Here is a 24,911-nt window from a genome sequence, read left to right as displayed (position 1 = left end):
TCAAAAACAAAAAAAGAAAAGAAAGGAGGGAGGGAGGGAGGAAGGAAAAAGGAAAGAAAATTAAGTGAGCACGTTCTTTATTTTTTATAGAATAATATAGATATTTTTAAAAATTCTAACTTTAATTTCTATCTGGAAGATTTCTAATGCTTAAAAGCTTCGGAACTTTATGAGTGATAGTTTTGTTCTTTCCTTCCACCTCTGACTTAATTCTTTTTTTTTTTTCCTTTTCTTGGCTCTAAGTCACCAGACTTGATTCATTTTCTTAATTAAAATTGTTTTTAATTCATTATCTTTATAGAAACAGGGTCTCATTATGTTGCCCAGGCTGGTCTTGAACTCCTGGCCTCAAGTAATCCTCCTGCCTCAGGCTGCTAAAGTGCTGGGATTATAGGTGTGAACTATTATGCCTGGGCATTTTTTTTTTTTTTTTTTTTTTTTTTTTTGAGAAGGAGTTTCAGTCTTGTTGCCCAGGCTGGAGTGCAATGGAGCGATCTTAACTCACTGCAACCTCTGCCTACGGGGTTGAAGGGATTCTCCTGCCTCAGGCTCTCAAGTAGGAGATTACAAGCACTCACCATAGTGCCCAGCAAATTTTTGTATTTTTTAGTAGAGACAGGGTTTCCCTTCTTGGCCAGCCTGGTCTCGAACTCCTGACCTCAGATGATCTGCCTGCCTTGGCCTCCCAAAATGTTGGGATTACAGGTGTGAGCCACCATGCCCGGCCCCTTTTTTTTTTTTTTTTTTTTTAATGGGGAGGTATGATGGTAAATTTATGTGTGAATTTGGCTGGGCCATGGTGCCCAGATATGAGGTCAAACATTATTCTGAATGTCTCTGTGAAGGTGATCTTGCAGATTAACATTTAAATACATGGACTTTGAGTAAAGCAGATGGCCCTCCATGATGTAATAATGTGGGTATGCCTCATCCAATTAGTTGAATGGAATAGAAGACTGACCTCCACTGAGCAGAAAGGAACTCTGCAACAGACAGCCTTTTAGATTTGAACCATGGCATTGGCTCTTGTCTGGGTCTCTAGCCTGCTAGTCCACCCTGAAGTTTTTGAATTTGGCAGCCTCCATAATAATGTGAGCCAATCCCTTAAAATAACCATACACAGGCCAGGGGTGGTGGCTCATGTTTGTAATCCCAGAACTTTGGGAGGCCCAGGCAGGTGGATCACCTGAGGTCAGGAGATTGAGACCAGCCTGGCCAACATGGTGAAATCCTATCTCTACTAAAACACACCAAAAAATTACCCAGGCATGGTGGAGGGTGCCTGCAATTTTAGCTACTTGGGAGGTTGAGACAGGAGAATTGCTTGAACTAGGGAGGTGGAGGTTGCAGTCAGCCGAGATCATGCCATTGCACTCCAGCCTGGGTGACAAAGCCAGATGCTTTCTCAAAAAATAAATAAATAAACCACACACACACACACACACAGACACACACACACACACACACACACACACACACACACACCCCTATCCCACTGGTTGCTTCTCTGAAGAACCCTGACTAATACAAGGTAGAGAAAGGGGTAATCAACTTGCAAACGGTGTTTAAATAGTGAAGTCTTCCCTTCTGAAATTCTATGTAATCATCTACCTCATTTGGGGTTCCACTGACTGATATCAGTTAGAGCTAAGAAAAATTTGATGAATTAATGAAGATAATTTCTCTTAAGAGAAAGAAAATTCAGAGTATAGGTGAATTATGTGCCTATCATAATGAAAGAGCTGGTCCAGTATCGCATATACCAGTGTAGCTAATCTAAGCATTCTAACTACAATGATTATTAGAATAGCTTTCTTGCCAATCTACTTGTGCACAGAATGTTATACAAGTTTTAAAAGCTAAATTAATCTGAATACAAATCTCCAAAGGAGTTGAAATATAATTTTAGACTTTACTTTTGTCCTTCAAGATATACTTTATTTATTTATTTTTAAATTTATTTTATTTTTTTTTTTGAGACAGAGTTTGGCTCTTGTTACCCAGGCTGGAGTGCAATGGCGCGATCTCGGCTCACTGCAACCTCCGCCTCCTGGGTTCAGGCAATTCTCCTGCCTCAGCCTCCCGAGTAGCTGGGACTACAGGCGTGCACCACCACACCCAGCTAATTTTTGTATTTTTAGTAGAGACGGGGTTTTACCTTGTTGACCAGGATGGTCTGGATCTCTTGACCTCGTGATCCACCCACCTCGGCCTCCCAGAGTGCTGGGATTATAGGCGTGAGCCACCGCGCCCGGCCTATATACTTTATTTTTAAAAATAACATAGCATAGGCAGGGCACAGTGGCTCACGCCTATAATCCCAGCACTCTGGGAGGCCGAGGAGGGAGGATCACCTGAGGTCAGGAGTTCGAGACCAGCCTGGCTAATGTGGTGAAACACCGCATCTACTAAAAAACACAAAACATTATTGGGTGTGGTAGCACACACCTGTAATCCCAGTTACTTAAGAGGCTGAGGCTGAAGAATTCCCTGAACCCAGGAGGCAAAGGTTACAGTGAGCCAAGTTCGTGCCACTGCACTCCAGCCTGGGTAACAGAGTGAGACTCTGTCTCAAAAAAATAAAAAATAAAACAGCATGACCAGGAATGGTGAGGCAGGAGAATACGGTCTGGAGGCAGGGAACCTAAGGCTGTTGCTCAAACTAAATTCAAAAGAAAACCCTAACTTTCCATGCCTAGGTAAGAAACCCCCATCTTTTCTGTGTGGCAGATGGGAAATTGAAAGTGCCTCTTATTGGTTACAAAAAGCATGGGAGTGTAACTCTGTAACTATTGTTTTGCACGGGAATGTAACTATGTAACTTCAGCCTCTGATGGTGGTCCATCTTCATTTACATAGAAGTGCAACTTTGTAACTTCACTTTCACCTCTGATTGGTTGCTTTTGCCAATCAGATGTCTGCACTGGAGTGGGACCTTTGTAAGTTCAGCCTCTGATTAGTTGCTTTACACAACTAATCAGACTTATCGCGGGCCACCACTTCGTGGTGTGAAGCAAGCACCAAGTGGCCAATGGGAAGCCTCTAGTGGGTGTTTGAACAGGAGAAGATACTGTATTGGGGCTATTAAACCACTGCTCCAGCCAGCTCCCACACTGTGGAGTGTACTTTCATTTCAATAAATCTGCTTGCCTTCTTTCATTGCTTCATTCTTTACTTGCTTTGCCATGCATTTCGTCCAATTCTTCGTTTAAAACACCAAGAACCGGGACAACTTGCAGTCAAGACCCTCTACCGCTAACAATGGTGACTCATGCATGTAATCCCAGCACTTTGGGAAACCAAGGTGGGAGGATCACTTGAGCCCAGAAGTTTGAGACCATCCTGAGCAACATAATGGGATCCTGTTTCTATAAAAATAATATAAAAATTAACCAGGTGTGGTGGCGCAAAGTTGTAGTTCTAGCTACTTGGGAAACTGAGGCAGGAGGATCGCTTGAGCCCAGGTATTTGAGATTATTCCTGTCTCGACTGTGATATAAGCTATGATCAGGTCACTGCACACTAGCGTAGGCAATAGAGCAAAACCCAGTCTCAGAAAAAAAATTTCTGAAAAAATTTTTAAAATAGACCCGGTGCAGTGGCTCACACGGGCAATCCCAACACTTTCCAACAGGAAGCCATGGCAGGAGGATCACTTGAGCCCAGGAGTTTGAGACTAGCCTGGGCAACACGGTAAAAACCTACCTCTACAAAAAATACAAAAATTAGCCAAGCATGGTGGCACATGCCTGTGGTCCAGCTACCTGGGAGGCTGAAGATCACCTGAACCCCACAAGTTAAGACTGCAGTGCACTCCAGCCTGGGCGACAGAGTGAGACCTGTCTCAAATAATAATGATGATCATAATATAGCATACATTTATTTATTATTATTATTATTATTATTATTGAGACAAAGTCTTGCTTGGTTGCCCAGGCTGGAGTGCAGTGGCACAATTAAGGCTCACTGCAACCTCTCTGCCACCCGGTTCAAGCAATTCTCCTGCCTCAGCCTCCTGAGTAGCTGGAACTACAGGAGTGCACTACAATACCCAACTGATTTTTGTATTGCTAATTTTCATAGAGATGGGGTTTCACCATATTGCCCAGGCTGGTCTCAAACTCCTGACCTCAGGTGATTCGCCTACCTCAGCCTCCCACAGTGTTGGGATTACATGAGTGATCCACCCTGTGCAGCTCCACCTTTTTTTTTTTTATAGAACATGTTATTTTAAAATTTTTAAACATTTATACAAGGAAAAGATAAAAATCTCCCATAAATTCACTACACAGAGATAGTCTGTAATCATACTGGGGTGTTTCCTTGCAGTGTTTCATTGATGGAAATGTATTTAGGCCTTCTGCTCCCCCTACCACATATATGTGGAATACATGGTCGGGAGGGGTGGCTCATGCCTGCAATCTCAGCACTTTCGGAGGCCGAGGTGGGTGGATCATGAGGTCAAGAGATCGACACCATGCTGGCCAACATGGTGAAACCCCATCTCTACTGAAAATACAAAAATCAGATGGGTGTGGTGTCATGCACCTGTAATCCCAGCTACTCAGGAGGCTGAGGCAGGCAGGAGAATCGCTTGAACCTGGGAGGCGGAGGTTGCAGTAAGCTGAGATTGAGCCACTGCACTCCAGCCTGGTTGACAGAGCAAGTCTCCGTCTCAAAACAAAACAGATTTTACCTTTCCAGTCAAGAGAAGGTAATATCGAACACAGAAATATGTAATATATATTGGTATGCTGAGTATGCTGAGAAAGGCAAATGTGTTTTTCTCTTTAGAAACTGGACTTCTTGTAATCCCAGCACTTTGGGATTAAAAAAAAAACTGGACTTCTAAAACTTTGAAATTGCTAGTTTTCTATTTAACTACAATACAAAATCTACCACACAGAAGGAATATGAATACAATCTCTTTTAAAATACTAATTTATTTTATTTATTTATTTTTTTGAGACAAAGTTTAGCTCTTTTTGCCCAGGCTAGAGCGCAAATGCGCGATCTCAGCTCACCACAACCTCTGCCTCCCAGGTTTAAGTGATTCTCCTGCCTCAGCCTCTGCAGTAGTTGGGATTACAGGCATACGCCACTATGCCTGGATATTTTTTGTGTGTCTTTTTGGTAGAGACAGGTTTTCTCCATGTTGATCAGGCTGATTTTGAACTTCCGACCTCAGGTGATCCACCCAATTCAGCCTCCCAAAGTGCTGGATTACAGGCCTGAGCCACTGTACCTGGCCAATACTAATTTCTTTTCATGATCTCAAACGAACAAAAACACTCAAAAGCCTGCTATGTATAGATGTTCTCTAGCAGGAGTTGGCCAACTATGGCCTGAGAGCCATGTCTGACCTGCTTCCTGACAATTTGCATTGTCCAACAGCAGGAAGCAGGTCAGACATGGCTCTCAGGCATGGCAAATTATCCTTTGTACATTTTTAATGGCTAGAAAAAAATTAATATTTTGTGACACAGAATTATTTGAAACTCATATTTCAGTGTCCATGAGAAAAATTTTATTGGAATACAGCCATACTTATTCATTTATCGACTGTCTATGGATGCTTTTACACTGTAGCAGAGTAGTCATGACCAGAGACCATTCTCATCACTTCACACTGCCATTACAAATCACAGTTAGCATGCATATTGCCACACCCTGAAAGTTTATCATTTTTATTACCAGTAGATACCCCTCATGTGAAGAAAAAAAAATAGGTGCACACACTATAATCCCAGCTACGCAGAGGGTAAGGTGGCAGGATCCATTGAGGCCAGGGGTTCAAGGTTGCAGGGAGCTATGATCACACCACTGCACTCCAGCATGGGTAATGCCAGACCTTGTCTCTAAAAAAGAAAATAATGAGAGAGAGAAGTGGACTTAAAATATCCCATCTCTCTCTCTCTCTTTTTTTAGCAAAGTCTCATGTTGTCGCCAGGCTGGAGTGCAATGGCACAATCTCGGCTCACTGCAACCTCCACCTCCCGGGTCCAAGCAATTCTCCTGCCTCAGCCTCCCGAGTAGCTGGGACTACAGGCACGTGCCACCATGCCCAGCTAATTTTACATTTTTAGTAGAGATGGGGTTTCCCCATGTTGGCCAGGATGGTCTCGATCTCCTGACCTTATGATCCACCCACCTCAGCCTCCCAAAATGCTGGGATTACAGGCGTGAGCCACGACGCTTGGCAAAATATCCCATCTCTAAGGTACAGTGAAGCATGCATTATTTTATCAAATTTGATGACAAAGCATTGTGATTATTATGCAAATGAAACTATATATGTGGTAAAAAGAATGCTATATGTTAATGTTATTAGAATAAGCAGTCATCCTTTGGGAGGCCGAGGCAGGTGGATCACGAGGTCAGGAGTTCAAGACCAGTCTGGCCAAGATGGTGAAACCCATCTTTACTAAAAAAACAAAAAAATTAGCTAGGCATGGTGGCGGGCACCTGTAATCCCAGCTACTCTGGAGACTGATGCAGAGAACTGCTTGAACCTGGGAGGTGGAGGCTGCAGTGAGCCAACAGTGCCCTCTGCACTCCAGCCTGGGCAACAGAACAAGACTCTGTCTCAAAAAACAGACAAACAATAAGCATATAGTAATTTAAAATTTTTTAAATTTAATTAAAAAATAACATTTTTTTAATTTAAAAAAGAAAAACACTTTGCTTAAAACCATTAGCCTTTAGGCGAGTACAGCTGCTTAAAGTGTTAAGGATATGTGAAACAACATGGATTGTAAATTTAAAAATAAATTTAAGTTAGCCACATGAGATGGCCTATGCCTGTAGTCCCAGCTACTCAGGGAACTGAGTCAGCCCAGGTGTTCAAATCCTGCCTAGGCAACACAGGAGATCCCATCTCTTAAAAAAAAAAAAAAAAAAAAAAAAAAAAAAAAAAATTTCAATTAGGAAAAAAAGCAGAGAAAGTGATTCTAAATGGTTTTCCTTAGTTTGTACTGAATTGACAGTTGTTATTGATGTTGCTAATCTGTTCCTATTTACTCAAGGAGTCAATGGTTGAATGGACTGAATAATTAGCTCCATAAATAGCTGCATGAAACGGGTGAGAATATTTTTAAAGAAGGTGAAAAAACACTAAGTACACCTGAAATAGAATCTTCTTGATATGTTGCAACTGATGATATAAAAAGAGAAAGACTTGACAGATTTACAACGCTTATAAAAATGTAAGGTGTTTAAATCCTATGGTTATAACATCATGGGACTATTAAATAACATAGTTTGTGGAAAACATGTGAACTTACCATGTACATCTCTTATTAAATCTGCAGTATCAGTGATAAAATTCATTCATCCTCATGGAGTTAACTTGTTAATCCACGAATTTTTGGTCAAAATAGCAGAATATCCTGCCTTGCCCTGCTATACAGCATTGGATAACTTAGCAATGATAACATTTTATTGTGATTTTTTTAAGCCAAGATTGAAATTTTTCTAAATGAAAAGAACTTCTCTTAATCACTGTTAACTTTACAATTCACAAGACCTATAAATTAAGAAAGACTTTATGTCTTATAAAGGCTTGAAGCCTGCAAGGTGGCCATCCCATAGGCTGAGAAGCATAGCCTCCAGAGAGACTGGAGACAGGCACTTCAAAGGAGGAGTGGTTGGGGTAGGAGCTTTATGCTGAACAGTTTGGGTAAACATACATATTCAACAGGTTACTGGAGAAACTATGACCATTCATAAAGGTGATCCTGACACATAGGTATTGAACAAACATTCATGTAACATATAGTCGATGTTCACTTCGGAGTGGAGATTTAACACTTCAACGCATTAAAGTTAGCTCCCATATGTCAAAAGGTATTTTCAAGATATGAAGGCATGCAAGTGTGCAGCCTCTGCAAGCTTGCAAGAATCAGTCCATGGCTGGTGATCTTCTTATCAGGAGAAAGTTACTAAAATCAGTCTCTTACCTAATCAAAGCTGGTGGAATGGGGATCAGTTACTCAGTGTCTGATGGTGAGCTACATTTTTTTCTCTCTCTTTTTTTTTTTAGAGATGGGGATTTCACCATGTTGGCCAGGCTGGTCTCGAACTCCTGAGCTCAGGCAATTCACCCACCTCGGCCTCCCAAACTGCTGGGATTACAGGTGTGAGCCACTGCGCCCGGCTTACAATTGTATTAATATTGCTTATCTCTAGGCCAGTGATGGTTTAGCTGTTAGAGAAAAGGAAAAATCTTGTGGCAGTTACAACACAGTTTATTGTTTTCTTTTTCTTTTTTTAGTTAAAATAATTACTTTTTATTAGCCAGCTGGGAGCCAAAATAATTTTATCATGACATAAAAATTACTCTGAATTACTCATGGGTGTTATACTCAGATCCTATAACATACTCTATTTATTCTTTTTTTTAAATTGCATTTTAGGTTTTAGGGTACATGTGAAGAACATGCAAGATTGTTGCATAGGTACACACATGGCAGTGTGTTTTGCTGCCTTCCTCCCCATCACTTATATCTGGCATTTCTCCCCATGCTCTCTCCCCAACTTCCCACCCCCCGCTGTCCCTCCCCTATTTCCCCCCGACAGACCTCAGTGTGTGATGCTCCCCTCCCTGTGTCCATGTGTTCTCATTGTTCAACACTTGCCTGTGAGTTAGAACATGCGGCGTTTGATTTTCCGTTCTTGTGTCAGTTTGCTGAGAATGATGGTTTCCAGGTTCATCCATGTCCCTACAAACGACACGAACTCATCATTTTTGATGGCTTCATAGTATTCCATGGTGTATATGTGCCACATTTTCTCTGTCCAGTCTATCATCGATGGGCATTTGGGTTGGTTCCAGGTCTTTGCTATTGTAAACAGCGCTGCAATGAACATTCATGTGCATGTGTCCTTATAGTAGAATGATTTATAATCCTTTGGATATATACCCAGTAATGGGATTGCCGGGTCAAATGGTATTTCTATTTCTAGGTCCTTGAGGAATCGCCACACTGTCTTCCACAATGGTTGAACTAATTTACACTTCCACCAACAGTGTAAAAGTGTTCCTATTTCTCCACATCCTCTCCAGCATCTGTTGTCTCCAGATTTTTTAATGATCACCATTCTAACTGGCATGAGATGGTATCTCAATGTAGTTTTGATTTGCATTTCTCTAATGACCAGCGATGATGAGCATTTTTTCATATGTTTGTTGGCCTCATGTATATCTTCTTTTGCAAAGTGTCTGTTCATATCCTTCACCCACTTTTAAGCCAAAATAGACAAATGGGACCTAATCAAACCCCACAGCTTCTGCACAGCAAAAGAAACAGTTTATTCTTTTAGTGTAGGGGTGTATGACTTAACCCTTACCTGACATGGCCTTAGGCCTTGTGTATCACTTGATATCTTATTGCCACAAAAAGTCCATTCTGTCAGGCGTATGATCTCTTTAACATCACTGCTGGTCAGTTATATCTAAACTCCAAAAGGGAGGGAGTGTAATGAATCATGTCTGACTTCCTGTACTATTATGGTCAGAAACTCCATTTTAAAAGTTGTTCTGGGCCCCCTTGGCCATGAAGGGTTCGTTTATGCAGTTGGCAGCAGGCCAACTATTTTTAGTTTACACTACTGACTGACTGACTTTTTAATTCATTCTTGCTAGTTTGCTAATTTTGATCATTTGATGCTTCTTAATAAAGTCAACATAAATTAAAAAGCAAAACAGTACTGACATGCAAAACTTATTGTGATGAAGTCATTTTGACATCTAACATTATTTGAGTCACAAGTTAAAACAAAAAGCAAGCTCTCCATCCTTGCACAGGTTTGCAGTGGTTATATTTTTCCAGCTCAAACTATAGTTTTAGTAGTGTTTCACCGATCTCTGCAAACACAAGGAAATTTTCATATTTCAAAATCCATTTAACTCTGCAACTGAGGAGCTTCCACCTAGCTATCAGTTAGAAATGATTCAATGATTCATCTGACATGCTAAAAGGCAGATATCAAGAGAATAATGTCCTTCTGTAATCGTTTTCCAAGAACAAAATATGCTTAATTTAAATCATATGCCTTGGATCGACATCATATTGGGCAATGCCTATATGAAAAGATATTTTTCAAAGACAAAATCTGTAAAATTTCATTTCAGATCATGATACACAGATGAACATTTGCAATAGATTTTGATAGGGATTAAGAACTTTGAAACCTAATTAAGAAAAATGTTATTCTCTACCTCCTCCCCCCCGAAAAATTTCATTCTTCTGATTAGTATACCAGATTTTCAAAAACTTATACTCAATATTATTACATTTTGAATTTCATCAGTGAAAATGCTGTGGAAATTGGTTTTCCCTGTTTTTCTACAAGTATCTATATAATATCCTCAGTTTTGCCCCTTAGCCCATAGAGCCTAAAATATTTACCATCTGGCCCTTTACAGAAAAAGTTTACTAATTCGTGTTCTATATAAAGTAAAGTCTCAGTAGGAAGTTAGACAGTGGAAGAGTAGAAAGGTTTTCAGCTTGGGCACAGGAGAAAGAACCAATGGAGTATGTAAAAAATAAGCAATCATTCCATACCAAATCATATTTTAAAACCATATTTTGGCCAGGTACAGTGGCTCACATCTACAATCCCAACACTGGGAGACTGAGGTGGGAGGATCACTTGAAGCCAGGAGTTTGAAACCAGCCTGAGCAACAAAGCAAAGCCCTCACTTCTTCAAAAGACAAAAGTAATTAGCCAAGCACATGCCTGTAGTCCCAGTTACTTGAGAGGTTGAGACGGGAGGATCACTTGGGCCCAAGAATTTGAGGCTGCAGTGATCTGTGATTGTGCCCCTGCACAACCGGGCGACAGAGGGAGATATTGTCTCAAAACAACAACAAAAACGAACAAATAAAAAACATGTTTTCTTGCATTTGCCTTTTTTTTTTTTTTTGAGATGGAGTTTCGCTCTTGTTACCCAGGCTGGAGTGCAATGGCGAGATCTCGGCTCACCGCAACCTCCGCCTCCTGGGTTCAGGCAATTCTCCTGCCTCAGCCTCCTGAGTAGCTGGGATTACAGGCACGCGCCACCGTGCCCAGCTAAGTTTTTGTATTTTTAGTAGAGACAGGGTTTCACCATGTTGACCAGGATGGTCTCGATCTTTTGACCTCGTGATCCACCCGCCTCAGCCTCCCAAAGTGCTGGGATTACAGGTGTGAGCCACCGCGCCCGGCCCTGCATTTGCCTTTTTGAGCCAAATTCTTCCAGTTTCTTCCAGAAGATGTCTCCCTTTATTTTCCCTAAATAATAGGAAAAATTTCAAACATACATAAAAATTCAAAGAATTGTTCAATAAACATTCATTTACTTACACTTGGATTTTTTCTTTTGGAAGGATGATGTGGAGAAAGGGTCTGGCTCTGTCATCCAGCCTTGTGTGCTGTGGCACAATTAAGGCTCACTGCAACCTCCACCTCCTGGGCTCAAGTGATCCTCCCAAATCAGCCTCCTGAGTAGCTAGGACTGCAGGGAGCATGCCACCACACTGGGCTAATTTTTGTATCCATCTATCTGTCCATCAGTCTATCATTTTTTGGTTTTGTTTTTGACACAGGGTCTGGCTCTGTCACCCAGGTTGGAGTGCAGTGGCATGACCTGGGCTCACCGCAACCTCCTCTTCTAGGCTTAAGCCATCCTCCCACCTCAGCCTCCCAAGTAGCTGGGACTATAGGTATGTACCATCACACCCAGCTAGTTTTTGTATTTTTCTGTAGAGATAGGATTTCATCATGTTTCCCAGGGTGGTCTCAAATTCCTGGGCTCAAGCCATCCACCCACCTCAGCCTCCCAAAGTGCTGGGATTAGTAGTATGAGCCACAGTGCTGGGCCCACTATGTTTTTTAATGGACAAGTACATCTCTCCCTAAATACTTCAGCATGTATTTCATTAACTACTGTTCAATATTTATTTAGTGTCCTTTCTGCTGAAGCAAAATTTACATACACTGAAATTTTCAAATCTTAAATGAGCATCCCTTGAGTTTGATAAACTGTGTTATTAAACCAAAAGTCATCAAGATACAGAAAACTGAGCAGGTGCAGTGGCTCATGCCAGTAATCCCCGCACTGTGGGAGGCCAAGGTGGGTGCATCACCTGAAGTAAGGAGTTCAAGACCAGCCTGGCCAACATGGTGAAACCTGTCTCTACTAGAAATACAAAAATTAACCTGGTGTGGTGGTAGGCACCTGTAATCCCAGCTACTTGGGAGGCTGAGGCAGGAGGATCACTTGAACCTAGGAGGTGGAGGTTGCAGTATGTCAAGACTGTGCCATTGCACTCCAGCCTGGACAAAAAGAGTGAAACTCTGTCTCCAAAAAGAAAAAAGAAAAGAGATATAGAAAATTATGATTCACAAGGAAAGTTCCATTCTACCCCTTTCCAGTCAGTTCTTCCCCTCCCAGAGGCCACTGGTGTTCTGATTTTTCCCCCCACCATAGGTTATTTTGCATGACATAGAACTTGATATATATGGAATCATATGGTATGTACTTTTAATGTAAGTCTTTCAATTACGATAATGTCTGAGACTCATCAATTTTGTGTAAATCAACAGTTCATTCTACTTTATTAAGTAGTAGTACATTGATATATATTATAGTTTGCTTATGTATTCACTTACTGATGGGCATCTAAGCTGTTCCCTGTATTTGTCTATTATGAATAAAGCTGCTATAAGTATTCCTGTATAAAGTATGGGGATTTTTCCCATAAAGTATTTTATTTTTTTTTTTTGAGACAAGAGTCTCACTCTGTTGCCAGTTGCCAGGCTGGAGTACAGTGGTGCGATCTCAGCTTACTGCAACCTCCATCTCCTGGGTTCAAGCAATTCTCCTGCCTCAGCCTCCCAAGTAGCTGAGACTACAGGCACGTGCCACCACACCCAGATAATTTTTGTATTTTTAGCAGAGACAGGATTTCACCATGTTGGTCAGAATGGTCTCGATCTCTTGACCTCGTGATCCGCCTGCCTCGGCCTTCCAAAGTGCTGGGATTACAGGTGTTAGCCACTGCACCCAGCCTCCATAAAGTATTTTTTTAATTGCAAAATAATACAAGTGGTGCTTACTCTATTTTTCAGCACTGAATTGTGGGACACAAATCTATCAGTCCCAAGGCACACAGTAATTGTTTGAAACTTTTTATTATGGAAAAGTAATTTAAACATATATAATAATATAAAGACTATTTTGATGAACCCTGGTCCTAATATCCAGCTTCAACCATTACCCACTTCTGGCCACCATCTTTCTTTCTTTTTTTTTTCTTTGAGACAGAGTTTCACTGTTGTTGCCCAAGCTGGAGTGCAATGGTGCGATCTTAGCTCACTGAAACCTCTGCCTCCCAGTTCAAGCAATTTTCCTGCCTCAGCCTCCCAAGTAGCTGGGATTACAGGTGCCCACCACCACAGCTGGCTAATTTTTTTTGTATTTTTAGTAGAGATGAAGTTTCACCATGTTGGCCAAGCTGATCTTGAACTCCTGACCTCAGGTGATCCACCTGCCTCGGCCTCCCAAGGTGCTGGGATTACAGGTGTAAGCCACCAAACGTGGCCTCCCTTTCAAAGCACTTTCTGAAGTCAAACCTGAGTCAAGATTGCAACCCTGCAGAGAACTCTGATGGCAAAGTCTAAAACGATAGAATCCTTCCCACACCTGAGAAGGAAGTATTTTTTATAAGGAAACACCAGAATCGCACTTAAGTCACTGCAAAGGCATTCATGTTTATACATTTCTGAAATTGTCTTACTTGAACTTTAAGTGGCTTTTAGTGCTGTCAAAGTGTTTCCATAACCTTCTGTGAGGTTACTGTTACGGATCTCTATCTTCTTTGCCCCATCTGCTCAGCCTCCTTCAATTGATTATTTTCCTTCATTCACCTATCCTTTAAATATTAGTATTTCCTGATCCTTTTTTTTTTTTTGAGATGGAGTCTTGCTCTGTCACCCAGTCTGGAGTGCAGTCGTGCGATCTAACCTCACTGCAACCTCTGATTCCCTGGTTTAAGTGATTCTCCTGCCACAGCCTCCTGAGTAGTTGGGATTATAAGTGCCTGCCACCATGCCTGGTTATCCTGATTCTTTTTTTGATGACTCACTCTAGTCATGATTTCTATGGTGGTAGACACGGAAACACATTATCCAGATCTCCCTTCGAGCAAGGCCTTGCTGACTCACAGTGGGCAGCACCGGCACCAACATCCTCCAGCCATCAGTAGGGCCTGGCTCAGCTGCTGAGTACCCCCTCACTTGAGGTCATGACCTCTCTGGGACAGCACACCTGTGGTGACTGAGCAAGGCAGAAGTATAAAGAGGCTTCACCATTTCATCCAACACAGAACACTCCAACAGGCAATAACTGTTCCATAGCTCCTGACTGGGTTGACTGAGGTTTGTTTATTGATTGATTGCAGTGGCATGATCATAGCTCACTTTAGCCTCAAACTGCTGTGCTCAAGCAATCCTCCTGCCTTGGAATTACAGGCATAAGCCACAGCACCTGGCCTGACTGAGGTTTGGCTGGGCCTATAACATATGCCACTTCTTCCTCTGCCTAAAACTGTTTTCTCCCGCTTCTTTTATGAGACTTAATCTGTAACAAATATCTTGAACCCAAAACTCGGTCTCAGTAACTGTTTCTCTGGTTTCCAGAGAAGCCAGCTTGTGACAGTAGGTGATATTATCCCACATATTCTGTCACCGTAAGTTCATTACTACTAAAATATATTCTTGGCTGGGCATGGTGGCTCACACCTGTAATCCCAGCTCTCTGGAAGGCTGAGGCAGGCTGCTCTCTTGACTCCAGTTCAAGACCTGCCTGGGCAACATGGTCAAACCCCGTCTCCACTAAAAGTACAAAAATTAGCTGGCCGTGATGTGAAACACCTACAGTTCCAGCTACTCACAGGGCTGAAGTGGGAGATCACTTGAGCCCATGAGATAGCGGCTGCAGCGAACGCTGATCTACCACTGCACTTCAGCCTGAGAGACAAAGTGAGACCCTATCTCAAAAAAATGTAATAAAATCAAATAAATTTGATTACAAACACTCTTCTGAGCATGTTTAACTTCCCACTTTTACTTTTACAGTTTTACTTTAATATACCTATCAGCATCTAGAACCCAGCGTTTTCAAAAGTAACCCTTTCAGGCCGGGTGCAGTGGCTCATACCTGTAATCCCAGCACTTTGGGAGACCGAGGTGGGCATCATCTGAGGTCAGGAGTTTGAGACAAGCCTGACCAACATGGAGAAACCCTGAAAAATACAAAATTAGTTGGGCGTAGTGGTGCATGCCTGTAATCCCAGCTACTTGGGAGGCTGACACAGGAGGATAGCTTGAACCCAGGAGGCAGAAGTTGCTGTGAGCCAAGATGGCACCATTGCACTCCAGCCTGAGCAACAAGAATGAAACTCCATCTCAAAAACAAAACAAAAGAAAACACCCCATAAAATTAACTCTTTCTCTGACAAACCTACTCCCTTCCTCTTATCTGTCTCTCTTGATAAATGACACCACCATTTGCCAAGCCCCCATTGTCAATTTTTCCTTACCTCCTCTATTACCTATTTCTATGTTAACAAATTACTCCCCAAAATATAGTTTAAAACAATAAACATTTATGATCTAACAGTTGCAATGGGTTAAAATTTCAAGAGTGGTTTAGATGAGTGGAAACTGGAAGAGCAAGGAACATGTTCTCCCTTAGATCCTTGATCCAGAGAGCACACAGACAGCTTAATTTCAGCCGGGATACTGATTTTGAACTTACAGCCTCCAGAACTATGAGAAAATAAGTATCTGTGTTGTTGCCAAGTCCACAGTAATTTGTTACAGCAACCACAGGAAACTAATATAGTGGGGAAATATGTATAAATGGGTGAAGAAACTGTGAAGGGAAGCACACACTGTTCTCAGGAGGTACAGAGGCTGAAAAGGGCACCAAGTTTGGTTCAGTATTGCTCCATAAATGAATAAAAAGAGAATAGAGTGTAGCTGAACCTTTTGCCTATGATAAAAGAGAAAGCATGGATAAAGTCAGCAATAATTTATAGATGGTGTCACAAGTTGTACTTTATGACACTGTATAATACAAATTCATTTAGGGGTCTCTCTCTGCATAATTTCTCCCTATTCTAAGAGCATTTTGAGCACAGTTTGTTATGGGAGTGTTACAAGGAACCCTGACATACCAGCTCAAGAATGCCCACCAGAAAAGAATAAAATACTGCCCAAATCCCTAAGACCCAGTTTCCTGCATTTCTTCCACAGAACCAGTCAGGCCAAACGTGATTTCAAAGAACAATAAAACAGAATCTTTCTAAAATATTGGGAAGGGACTATGAATTCTGAGGTTCTGCAGAGCAAAAAGGACTGCATTCCTGCAGGTGGATCTTGGTTCCACCAGCTACCTAAACACAGCTGTACCTTGGATCTTGTAGAAGCCAGGACTATTTCAGAAAGACTTTTTAAAATGACCAAACGTTTGTTCAATCAGCCATGATTTAGAACAGAGATGGATGAATGTCAGAATTATTAAATTCATCAAGCCATTTAAGTCTGAGAAAACAACTCTTCCAAGTGTACAAAGTATTCTCGACAACTGGTCAATGTTAGTTAGGCTGTCACATTTCCACTCTTTGCTCTGTTTTTTGATTCTATAAAGTCCCTTCTTTTTTTTCTTTTTCTTTCTTTTTTTTTTTTTTTTTTTTTTTTTGAGACGGAGTCTCGTTCTGTCTCCCAGGCTGGAGTGCAATGGTGGGATCTCTGCTTACTGCAACCTCCCCACCCTGGCTTCAAGCGAATCTCCTGCATCAGCCTTCCGAGTAGCTGGGATTACAGGCACGCGTCACCACGCCCGACTAATTTTTGTATTTTTAGTAGAGACCGGGGTTTCACCATGTTGGCCAGGCTGGTCTCGAACTCCTGACCTCAAGTGATCTGCCTACCTCGGCCTCCCAAAGTGCTGGAATTATAGGTGTGAGCCGCCGCTTCCCGCCACCTCATTCTTTTTTTTTTTTTTTTTTTTTTTTTTTTTTAAGACAGTGTTTTGCTCTTGTTGCCCAGGCTGGAGCGCAGTGGCGCGATCTCCGCTCACTGCAACCTCCCCCTCCCAGGTTCAAACGATACTCCTGCCTCATCCTCTCGAGTTGCTGGGATTACAGGCGCGTGCCACCACGCCCAGCTAATTTTTGTTTTTTTTAGTAGTGACGGGATTTCACCACGTTGGCCAGGCTGGTCTCGAACTCCTGACCTCAAGTGTTCCGCCCGCCTCGGCCTCCCAAAGTGTTGGGATTACAGGAGTGAGCCGCCGTGCCCGGACACCTAACTCATTCTTAAGACTGGTCCCTACATAATTGTACGGTTTTCCTAACATCAGTCAGCCACCTTATTAGACATTCCAAATCTCTTCAACCAGACATCTTACAAAAGCTTTTTAGAGTTGCATACACAGAAAGCAGAAATCAATTATTACATTTGTTTCCTAGTCATATACTCCAGCCTCCCACAGAACTCAAGAATTGCCTTTGGCCACTCCTTGTCAGACGATGAAATATGTAACATCATAGAAGGGCTCAACAGATTGAGCCCTCGGCCTCCCAGGGCTCAAACTGCTTCACTAGGAACAGCTCCGAATTGTAGTTCTTAGGCGGGTATTCAATAGAAATTTTGGAAACTGAATGAGCTCATGTTTGCAAAGCCTTTGGCATAATTCCTGGCACAGAGAAAGCGCTCAATGAATGTTAATTATAATTAATGCAAAGCACCACCGTGCACTGTTGGATTCGCACAGCCTGGGAGACGGTTCGGTTGTCATCACCTTCTTACAAATGGCTAAACTATTAACTTGTTTGGTTGAGGAAATGAGCAAATAGGGAAAGCAAAATGTGACTTGTTTTACCTGCGGGCATTCGTCTCTGGGTCTCTTTATGAAAAGAGAGAGGACACCTTTCTCTTAGTTCACATTCCCTGCAGCCGGAAGATGGCTCTAGAACACTTGGCAGTAGGAGAGATAGAATGACTCAGAAACCAACTGATTGCCTTTTTGGCAGCCCCTCTGGGCTCGAGTCCTCCAGCAGCCTCTGGAGGAATTCCACTAGTGGAAGTCAGTTGTCAAGGAAAAACAGATCAGTCGCCTCGCGGTGATGACGTCATCAAGAAGCGGCGGGAATTGGGGGAGATTTCCGGCCCCCACCCGCGCCACGACTTTATACGGTCTCTTCCCATAATTCTCTCCTTCTCTTCGCCATCTTTTCTCTTCCCGTGGACCTGCCGCCATGAAGTAAGCAGGACCGGTGGGTCCCAATCCGCTTACATCCTCGGACAAAACGCCTCTCCAACGTCCGGGGCATGGCTGTAGACACTCTCCTTAATGGACTTTCACTTTTTGTTGCAGGGTCGAGCTGTGCAGTTTCAGCGGGTACAAGATCTACCCCGGACACGGGAGGCGCTACGCCAGGACCGACGGGAAGGTAAAAAGCCGCGTCGGTTTAACCTAACTTCTTGTACTCTCCGGAGGAAAGGCTGGTCTAATTCGGTTCAAACAGGTTCATTCCCCGCATCACCCTTGGTTTCTGGAAGGCTTCATGGATGCTCTGTGGACTGGTCGTTAGGACCAGAAGCCTCTAAGTGAAGCAGCGTGATTTACTGTGAGCCGGTCGGACATCAGGAGGGGTTTATATAACTGATGTAGGTTTATGTAACTTTATGTACATAAACCCCTCCTGATGTCCGACCGGCTCACAGTAAATTATTTGAGCTACTGAGATAACTGGCAGTTTTCTCTTGGAATCCCAGGACCGACAAGAGCAGAACGCCTCCCAAAAGGACGCACCACCCTGCCCTTCGCTATGAGCACAGTTACCTGCCTTTTGGTCTTTGTGGGCCTCAGTTTTATAAAATGAGAAGCCAGAACTAGAATATTGATCTAAGGATTTCAAGCTCATTCAGCTTCTTATACTTTGTATAGTTGACTATGTAATACCGTTGAGTTTGTCACTTTAGGTTTTTCAGTTTCTTAATGCAAAATGCGAGTCGGCGTTCCTTTCCAAGAGGAATCCTCGGCAGATAAACTGGACTGTCCTCTACAGAAGAAAGCACAAAAAGGGACAGTCGGTAAGTGGAATGGCCTTGATGTTGTGGGGCTTATCTCTTAAGTTGTTTAAGCTCCCTGAACGTTGGTTTTCTGCTCTGTAAAATTAAACCAGACTGTATGCAAAAGCGTTCCTGAACTGTAAAGCATCAGTGAAATAGGAACTGTCTCTATACATCTTAGGCTAACAGCAATACCGAGTTGAAATTTTAAAGTCAGATAAATAACGTTAAGCACATTTGGGTTATAGGGCACGGTGGAAAGGCTCAAGTTTTCCAGTGGGAGGAAATTGACTAGTTGCCATAATTTGGTTTTGATTACAATATTTATAGGATTAGTCCTAACGTAGCCATCAGTTGACTGTGAACCAGTCCACCATACTGGTTCGTTCTCAAGATAATGGTTTTTCTGGTCTTTGTTAAGTGTCCTTTCAGCTGGGTGAAGGAGGTACATGAGAAAAAGTTTGAGCGCCATGGTAGGACTAGTATTCAGGAGGCTTGGGAAGACTTAGCACCTTTTTGATGAAGGACTTTTCTAGGTATTGTGAGAAATAAATGTCATCAGACATAAAATATGTTGAAAGTTAAGAATAAGGAAGAACTTAAAAGTGGATGTGACGCGCCTATTAGGGTGACTGTTCAGAAAAGCATTACAGGTGTTGGTGAGGATGGGGAGAAACGGGAACCTTTGTGCATTGCTAAATACGATGCAGCAGCTGTGAAAAACCATTTGGTGCTTTCTCAAAAGGGTAAATATAAAAATTATCCCAGCAATTCCACTTCTAAGTTATCCCCAAAACAGTTGACGTTAGGGATTCATAACTTACACATCAGTGTCACAGCAAATCCAGGCTTGGTGGCAGTAGCTGTACTCCAGCTCCTCCGGAGGCCAAGTGGGGAGGATTGCTTGAGGCCGGCCTAGACAACAGAGGAGACCTTAAAAAAAAAGTTATTTAGATGGATAATGGTGATAGCTGCACAGCACTGTGAATGAACATAAGGCCACTATATATGTTTTTTTCTTTCTTTTTTTTGGGCGGGGAGACAGTTTCTCTGTTGCCAAGGCTGGAGAACAGTGGCAAGATGACAGCTCGCTACAGCCGCAGCCTTCTGGGCTCAAATGATCCTCCCACCTCAGCCTACCCAGTGGTCCACAGGTACATGCCACCGTGGCCCAGCTGATTTTTTTTTTTTTTCCTTTTTTGGGACGGAGTCTCCCACTGGCACCCAAGCTGTAGTGTAGTGGCGCCATCTCAGTTCACTGCAGTCTCTACCTCCTGGGTTCAAGAAATTCTCCTGCCTCAGCCTGCCAAGTAGCTGGGACTACAGGCATGTGCCAACACACTCAGCTAATTTTTTTGTATTTTTAGTAGAGACAGGGTTTCGCCATGTTGGTCAGGATAGCCTCCATCTCCTGACCTTGTGATCCACCTGCCTTGGCCTCCCAAAGTGCTGGTCACAGTGTTGACCAGGTTCATCTCAAATTCATGGGCTCAAGCAATCCTTCTGCCTTGGCCATCCAAAGTACTGAAATTACAGGCGTGAGCCAATCCATCCCCGCTAAATAATTATTTAAAAAGTTAAAATGGGCCTGGTGCAATGCCTCACGCCTGTAATTCCAGCACTTCGGGAGGCGCAGGCAAGAGGATCCCTTGAGCTTGGAGCCGGGAGTTTGAAACTAACCTGGGCAACATAGAGCGAAGACTCAGCTTCTGTTTTAAAAAAAATAGAAGATGGGCTCACACCTGTAATTTCAGCACTTGGGCAGGCCAAGGCAGGAGGATTGCCTGAGCTCAGGAATTAGAGGCCAGCCTGGGCAACATGGTGAAACCCGGTTTGTACTAAAAATAGGAAAATTTGATGTGCATGGTTACGGTGTCTTTGATCCCGGCTACTCAGGAGGCTGAGGAAGAAGTGCTTGAACCGGGGAGGCAGAGGTTGCAGTGAGCTGAGATGATGCCATTGCACTCCAGCCTGGGCAGTGGAACAAGACTTGGTCTCAAAAAAATACAAAAAAAAAAAAAAGATTAAGATTGTCAGCTTTATGTTTTTACCGCAATAAGAAAAAAAGTTAAGTAGGCCGGGCACGGTGGCTCATGCCTGTAATCCCAACACTTTGGGAGGCTGAGGCGGGCAGATCACGAGGTCAAGAGATCGAGACCATCCTGGCCAACATGGTGAAACCCCATCCCTACTAAAAATACAAAAATTTGCTGGGGTGTGGTGGCGCGTGCCTGTAGTCTCAGCTACTTGGGAGGCTGAGGCAGGAGAATTGCTTGAACCCAGGGGGTGTAGGTTTCAGTGAGCCGAGATTGCACCACTGCACTCCAGTCTGGTGCCTGGCGACAGAACAAGACTGTCTCAAAAAAAAGAAAAATGTTTTAAGTATGGGTTTGAGATAAAAATATTAAATAAGTAAATACTGCCATTTACTGTAGAAACAATAAGATTTAATCTTTCTAAAAAGTTTAAAATTAGAATGTCTGTAAAACACCAATGTGCCTTATTTTTGCTAAAAGTTTTTAACGTAATTTTGTATTTCTGTGCCTTAATAAACAATTTTTCAAATATACTTTGTTCTTGGACTTGAAGGTGCACTGCAAGATCGTTGTCTCATAAACACTGTAGTATAGGTTTCCAGTATAGAATCTACAGAAAATGTTAGGTTAGATTCCACTCTGCCTTGATTCTTAAATATACCCTACCTAACATTTGGTGGCTCTCTTAAGTAATTGTCTAACTTGAGTATTTCTCCTAGTGACTGGCTTTTGAGTTAAAACAGCTGAACTAAAGTTTCATAATTGTTTTCAATATGTCAATCGTTAAAAGTGTAAACAGTCTTCATTTATGTTACTGCAGTCCATGCAATAAGCATTTTTCTTAGAGTTTTTTTTTTGTCTATTCAGTTAAAAAAATGGCTAGGATTCGTAATAAAGGGCTTAATCCATAAGTGGAAAACATGTTTTATTTCATTTCAAATAACTGAAATTTTTGTTGAATATGAACCTTAGAATTAATTTTTCCTCCCTCTAAATTCTTGAAGGAAGGTTCCTTAGTGTGCCCCCCAACTTTATTTTGCAGGAAGAAATTCAAAAGAAAAGAACGCGCCGAGCAGTCAAATTCCAGAGAGCCATTACTGGTGCATCTCTTGCTGATATAATGGCCAAGAGGAATCAGAAACCTGAAGTTAGAAAGGCTCAACGAGAACAAGCTATCAGGTGAGGAATGCCTTTTTTTGCTCTGTCACCTAGGCTGGAGTGCAGTGGCGCAATCTCCACTCACTGCAACCTCTGCCTCCTGGGTTCAAGATAACTCTCCTGCCTTGGCCTCCCGAGTAGCTGGGATTGCAGTCTAGTGCCACTGCGCCCAGCTTATATTTTGTATTTTTAGTAGAGATGGGGTTTCACCATGTTGGCCAGGCTGGGCTCAAACTCCTGACCTCGTGATTCACCTGCGTCAGCATCCCAGAGTGCTGGATTACAGGCGTGAACCACCACGCTTGGCCAGAACGCTTTCATTATGAGCATTTCACCTGTTGGGATGGATTTTAGGTTTGGGTCTTAACTAATTAATGTTGGCATATAGTCTATGTTAAGCTGATTTGGTGGTTAATGAAAATTATTGACAAACTCCTTGGATTTAGCCTAAAATAAATGGAGGTGGGGAACGAAGAAATATATGATCATTGTACTTGTCTAGTACTGTCTAACTCCTAGTTAATAATAAGTTGTACCATTAAGGAGTAAAGTGCTTTTGCCTTAAGTTGTTTTTACCCCACAGGGCTGCCAAGGAAGCAAAAAAGGCTAAGCAAGCATCTAAAAAGACTGCAATGGCTGCTGCTAAGGTAATTATGGGGTTTCTTGACTTCTTAAAATAATAAAACAGGAAAATTTCTTTTTTTTTCTGAGATAGTATCTCTCTGTTGGCTAGGATGGAGTGCAGTGGCACGTGATCTCGGCTGACTGCCACTTCCACACCTCCATCTCCTGGGTTCAAGCGATATTCCAGCCTTAGCTGGGAGTACAGGCACGTGCCATCATATCCAGCTAATTTTTTTTTTTTTTTAAGTAGAGAGGGTTTTCACCATGTTGGACAGGTTGTTTTGAACTCCTGGCCTCAGGTGATCCCCCCACCTCAGCCTCCCAAAGTGTTGGGATTACAAGTGTGAGCCACCGCGCCTGGCCAGAAAATTTATTTTCAATCTAAATTGTGATAAATGGAAAGTTTCACACTTTTAAGGAATTGAGTGCAAGGCTCAATTGGAAATGATGTCTAGAACTGATTACTTGGTCTCCAGAGAGGTGGTCTGCTCGATAGCCAAAAAAGCATCTGTTACTATTAGGAATTGGGAAAATAAAGGGTGGCTTTTGGTTTTGTGTTTTGGTTTTTGTTTCCTTTGACGCAGGGTCTCATTCTGTACTCCGAGCTGGAGTGCAGGGCTTGTTGCAGCCTCAACCTCTTGGGCTCAGGTGATTGTTCTGCCTCAGTCCCCTAAGTAGCTGGGACTAAGGCAAGCGCTGCCACACCCGGCTAATATGTATTTTATAGAGATAGTTTTGCCTTGTTGCCCAGGCTGGCCACAGACTCCTGAGCTCAAGCGATCTACCTGCCTTGGTGCCCTTGGGATGAGCCCCTGCGCCCGGCCTAGTTTTGAAAGCTAGTTACTATGGTTATCTACATTAATAACATTGAGAAAAGCTGAGTCAACACTGTACTGTTACTGAGAACTTTTCAGTGAGTTTCTGTTAGGATGTGTTCATTTCAGGATCATGCACTGCACTTGGTTGTGTCTCCTTTCCTCCAATCTGATGGTGTCTTACTCTGTCTTTCATTGTAAAGATGGGCTTTAAATAGTTAAGGGGATTCACATTAAAAGATTGGCACTAGAAATACAGTTAAATTATTAAGAAAGTGATCTAAGATACATAAATAATCTGGATGCGAAAGATGGGTAATAATAGGGTGACAAAAGTTTTGTGGAATAATGTCACATTATCTTTTTACAGGCACCTACAAAGGCAGCACCTAAGCAAAAGATTGTGAAGCCTGTGAAAGTTTCCGCTCCCCGAGTTGGTGGAAAACGCTAAGCTGGCAGATTAGATTTTTAAATAAAGATTGGATTATAACTCTAGATTGTGCTGGATTTTTTTATTCTCCTAACAGGCATGTTGGACTTTACATGGTCATAGGTGAACTAGTAAAGTTAAGAATGTAATATGTAGCTATTTTATTAAAAAGTCTTGCTCAGGAATAATGCATCCTAAAGTAAGCTTCTTCCTTGGAGAGAGGTTAAGCAAAGTGATGTAAGAAAATGGGTATAGTCAGATGCTACCTTAGCTGGGGTGTATAGGGCACATTACAAAAACTTCATTGCCTTAACTTTTCGGTTACATGGCTGTATTAGGATGTTGCTCATGCAGTGGCTCACACCTGTAATCCCAACACTTGGGAGACCAAGGTGAGCTGATCACTTGAGTTCAGGAGTTCAAGACCAGCCTGAGTGACACGGCGAAACCCCATGTCTACAAAAACACGAAAGTGAGCCAGGCATGGTGGCAGGTGCCTATAGTCTAAGCTATTTGGGAAGCTTAAGTGGAAAGGATAGCTTGAGCCAGGGAGGTTGAGGCTGCAGATGAAGTTGTGCCACTGCACTTCAGCCTGGGCGACAGAGCAAGACCCCGTCTCAAAACAAAGGATGTAAATGATTTTCTTGTTAAATTACCGTTTCCCGTGATAGACAAATTTAGTTTATATTGGTTTGCTTTAGCCATTGTTATATCACCTACCAT

The 24,911-nt window shown here is 42.5% G+C and overlaps 1 protein-coding gene and 1 long non-coding RNA gene across 2 annotated transcripts; one reads left to right on the top strand and one right to left on the bottom strand.

The window, feature by feature from the left end:
- Positions 1 to 7,958: 7,958 nt before the first annotated feature.
- LOC144579611 (uncharacterized) lies at positions 7,959 to 18,165 on the bottom strand. The gene is made up of 3 exons (XR_013527702.1): positions 17,933 to 18,165; positions 8,637 to 8,720; positions 7,959 to 8,203 (listed from the first exon to the last, which is right to left on the bottom strand). It is a non-coding gene; the product is annotated as an uncharacterized LOC144579611 (long non-coding RNA).
- A 102-nt stretch (positions 18,166 to 18,267) lies between these two features.
- Positions 18,268 to 24,253, top strand: RPL24 (ribosomal protein L24). Its single transcript, XM_002758855.6, has 6 exons — positions 18,268 to 18,313; positions 18,428 to 18,503; positions 19,036 to 19,146; positions 22,204 to 22,340; positions 22,903 to 22,966; positions 24,129 to 24,253. The coding sequence occupies exons 1-6, from the start codon at positions 18,309 to 18,311 to the stop codon at positions 24,207 to 24,209; spliced, it is 474 nt and encodes a 157-aa protein (XP_002758901.1). The 5' UTR covers positions 18,268 to 18,308; the 3' UTR covers positions 24,210 to 24,253.
- Positions 24,254 to 24,911: the final 658 nt, after the last annotated feature.

The sequence above is a fragment of the Callithrix jacchus genome, chromosome 15 (genome assembly GCF_049354715.1).
Source record: "Callithrix jacchus isolate 240 chromosome 15, calJac240_pri, whole genome shotgun sequence".
NCBI lineage: Eukaryota > Metazoa > Chordata > Mammalia > Primates > Cebidae > Callithrix > Callithrix jacchus.
Note: the sequence above shows the minus strand (reverse complement) of the source record. Positions and strands in the feature narration are given on the sequence as shown.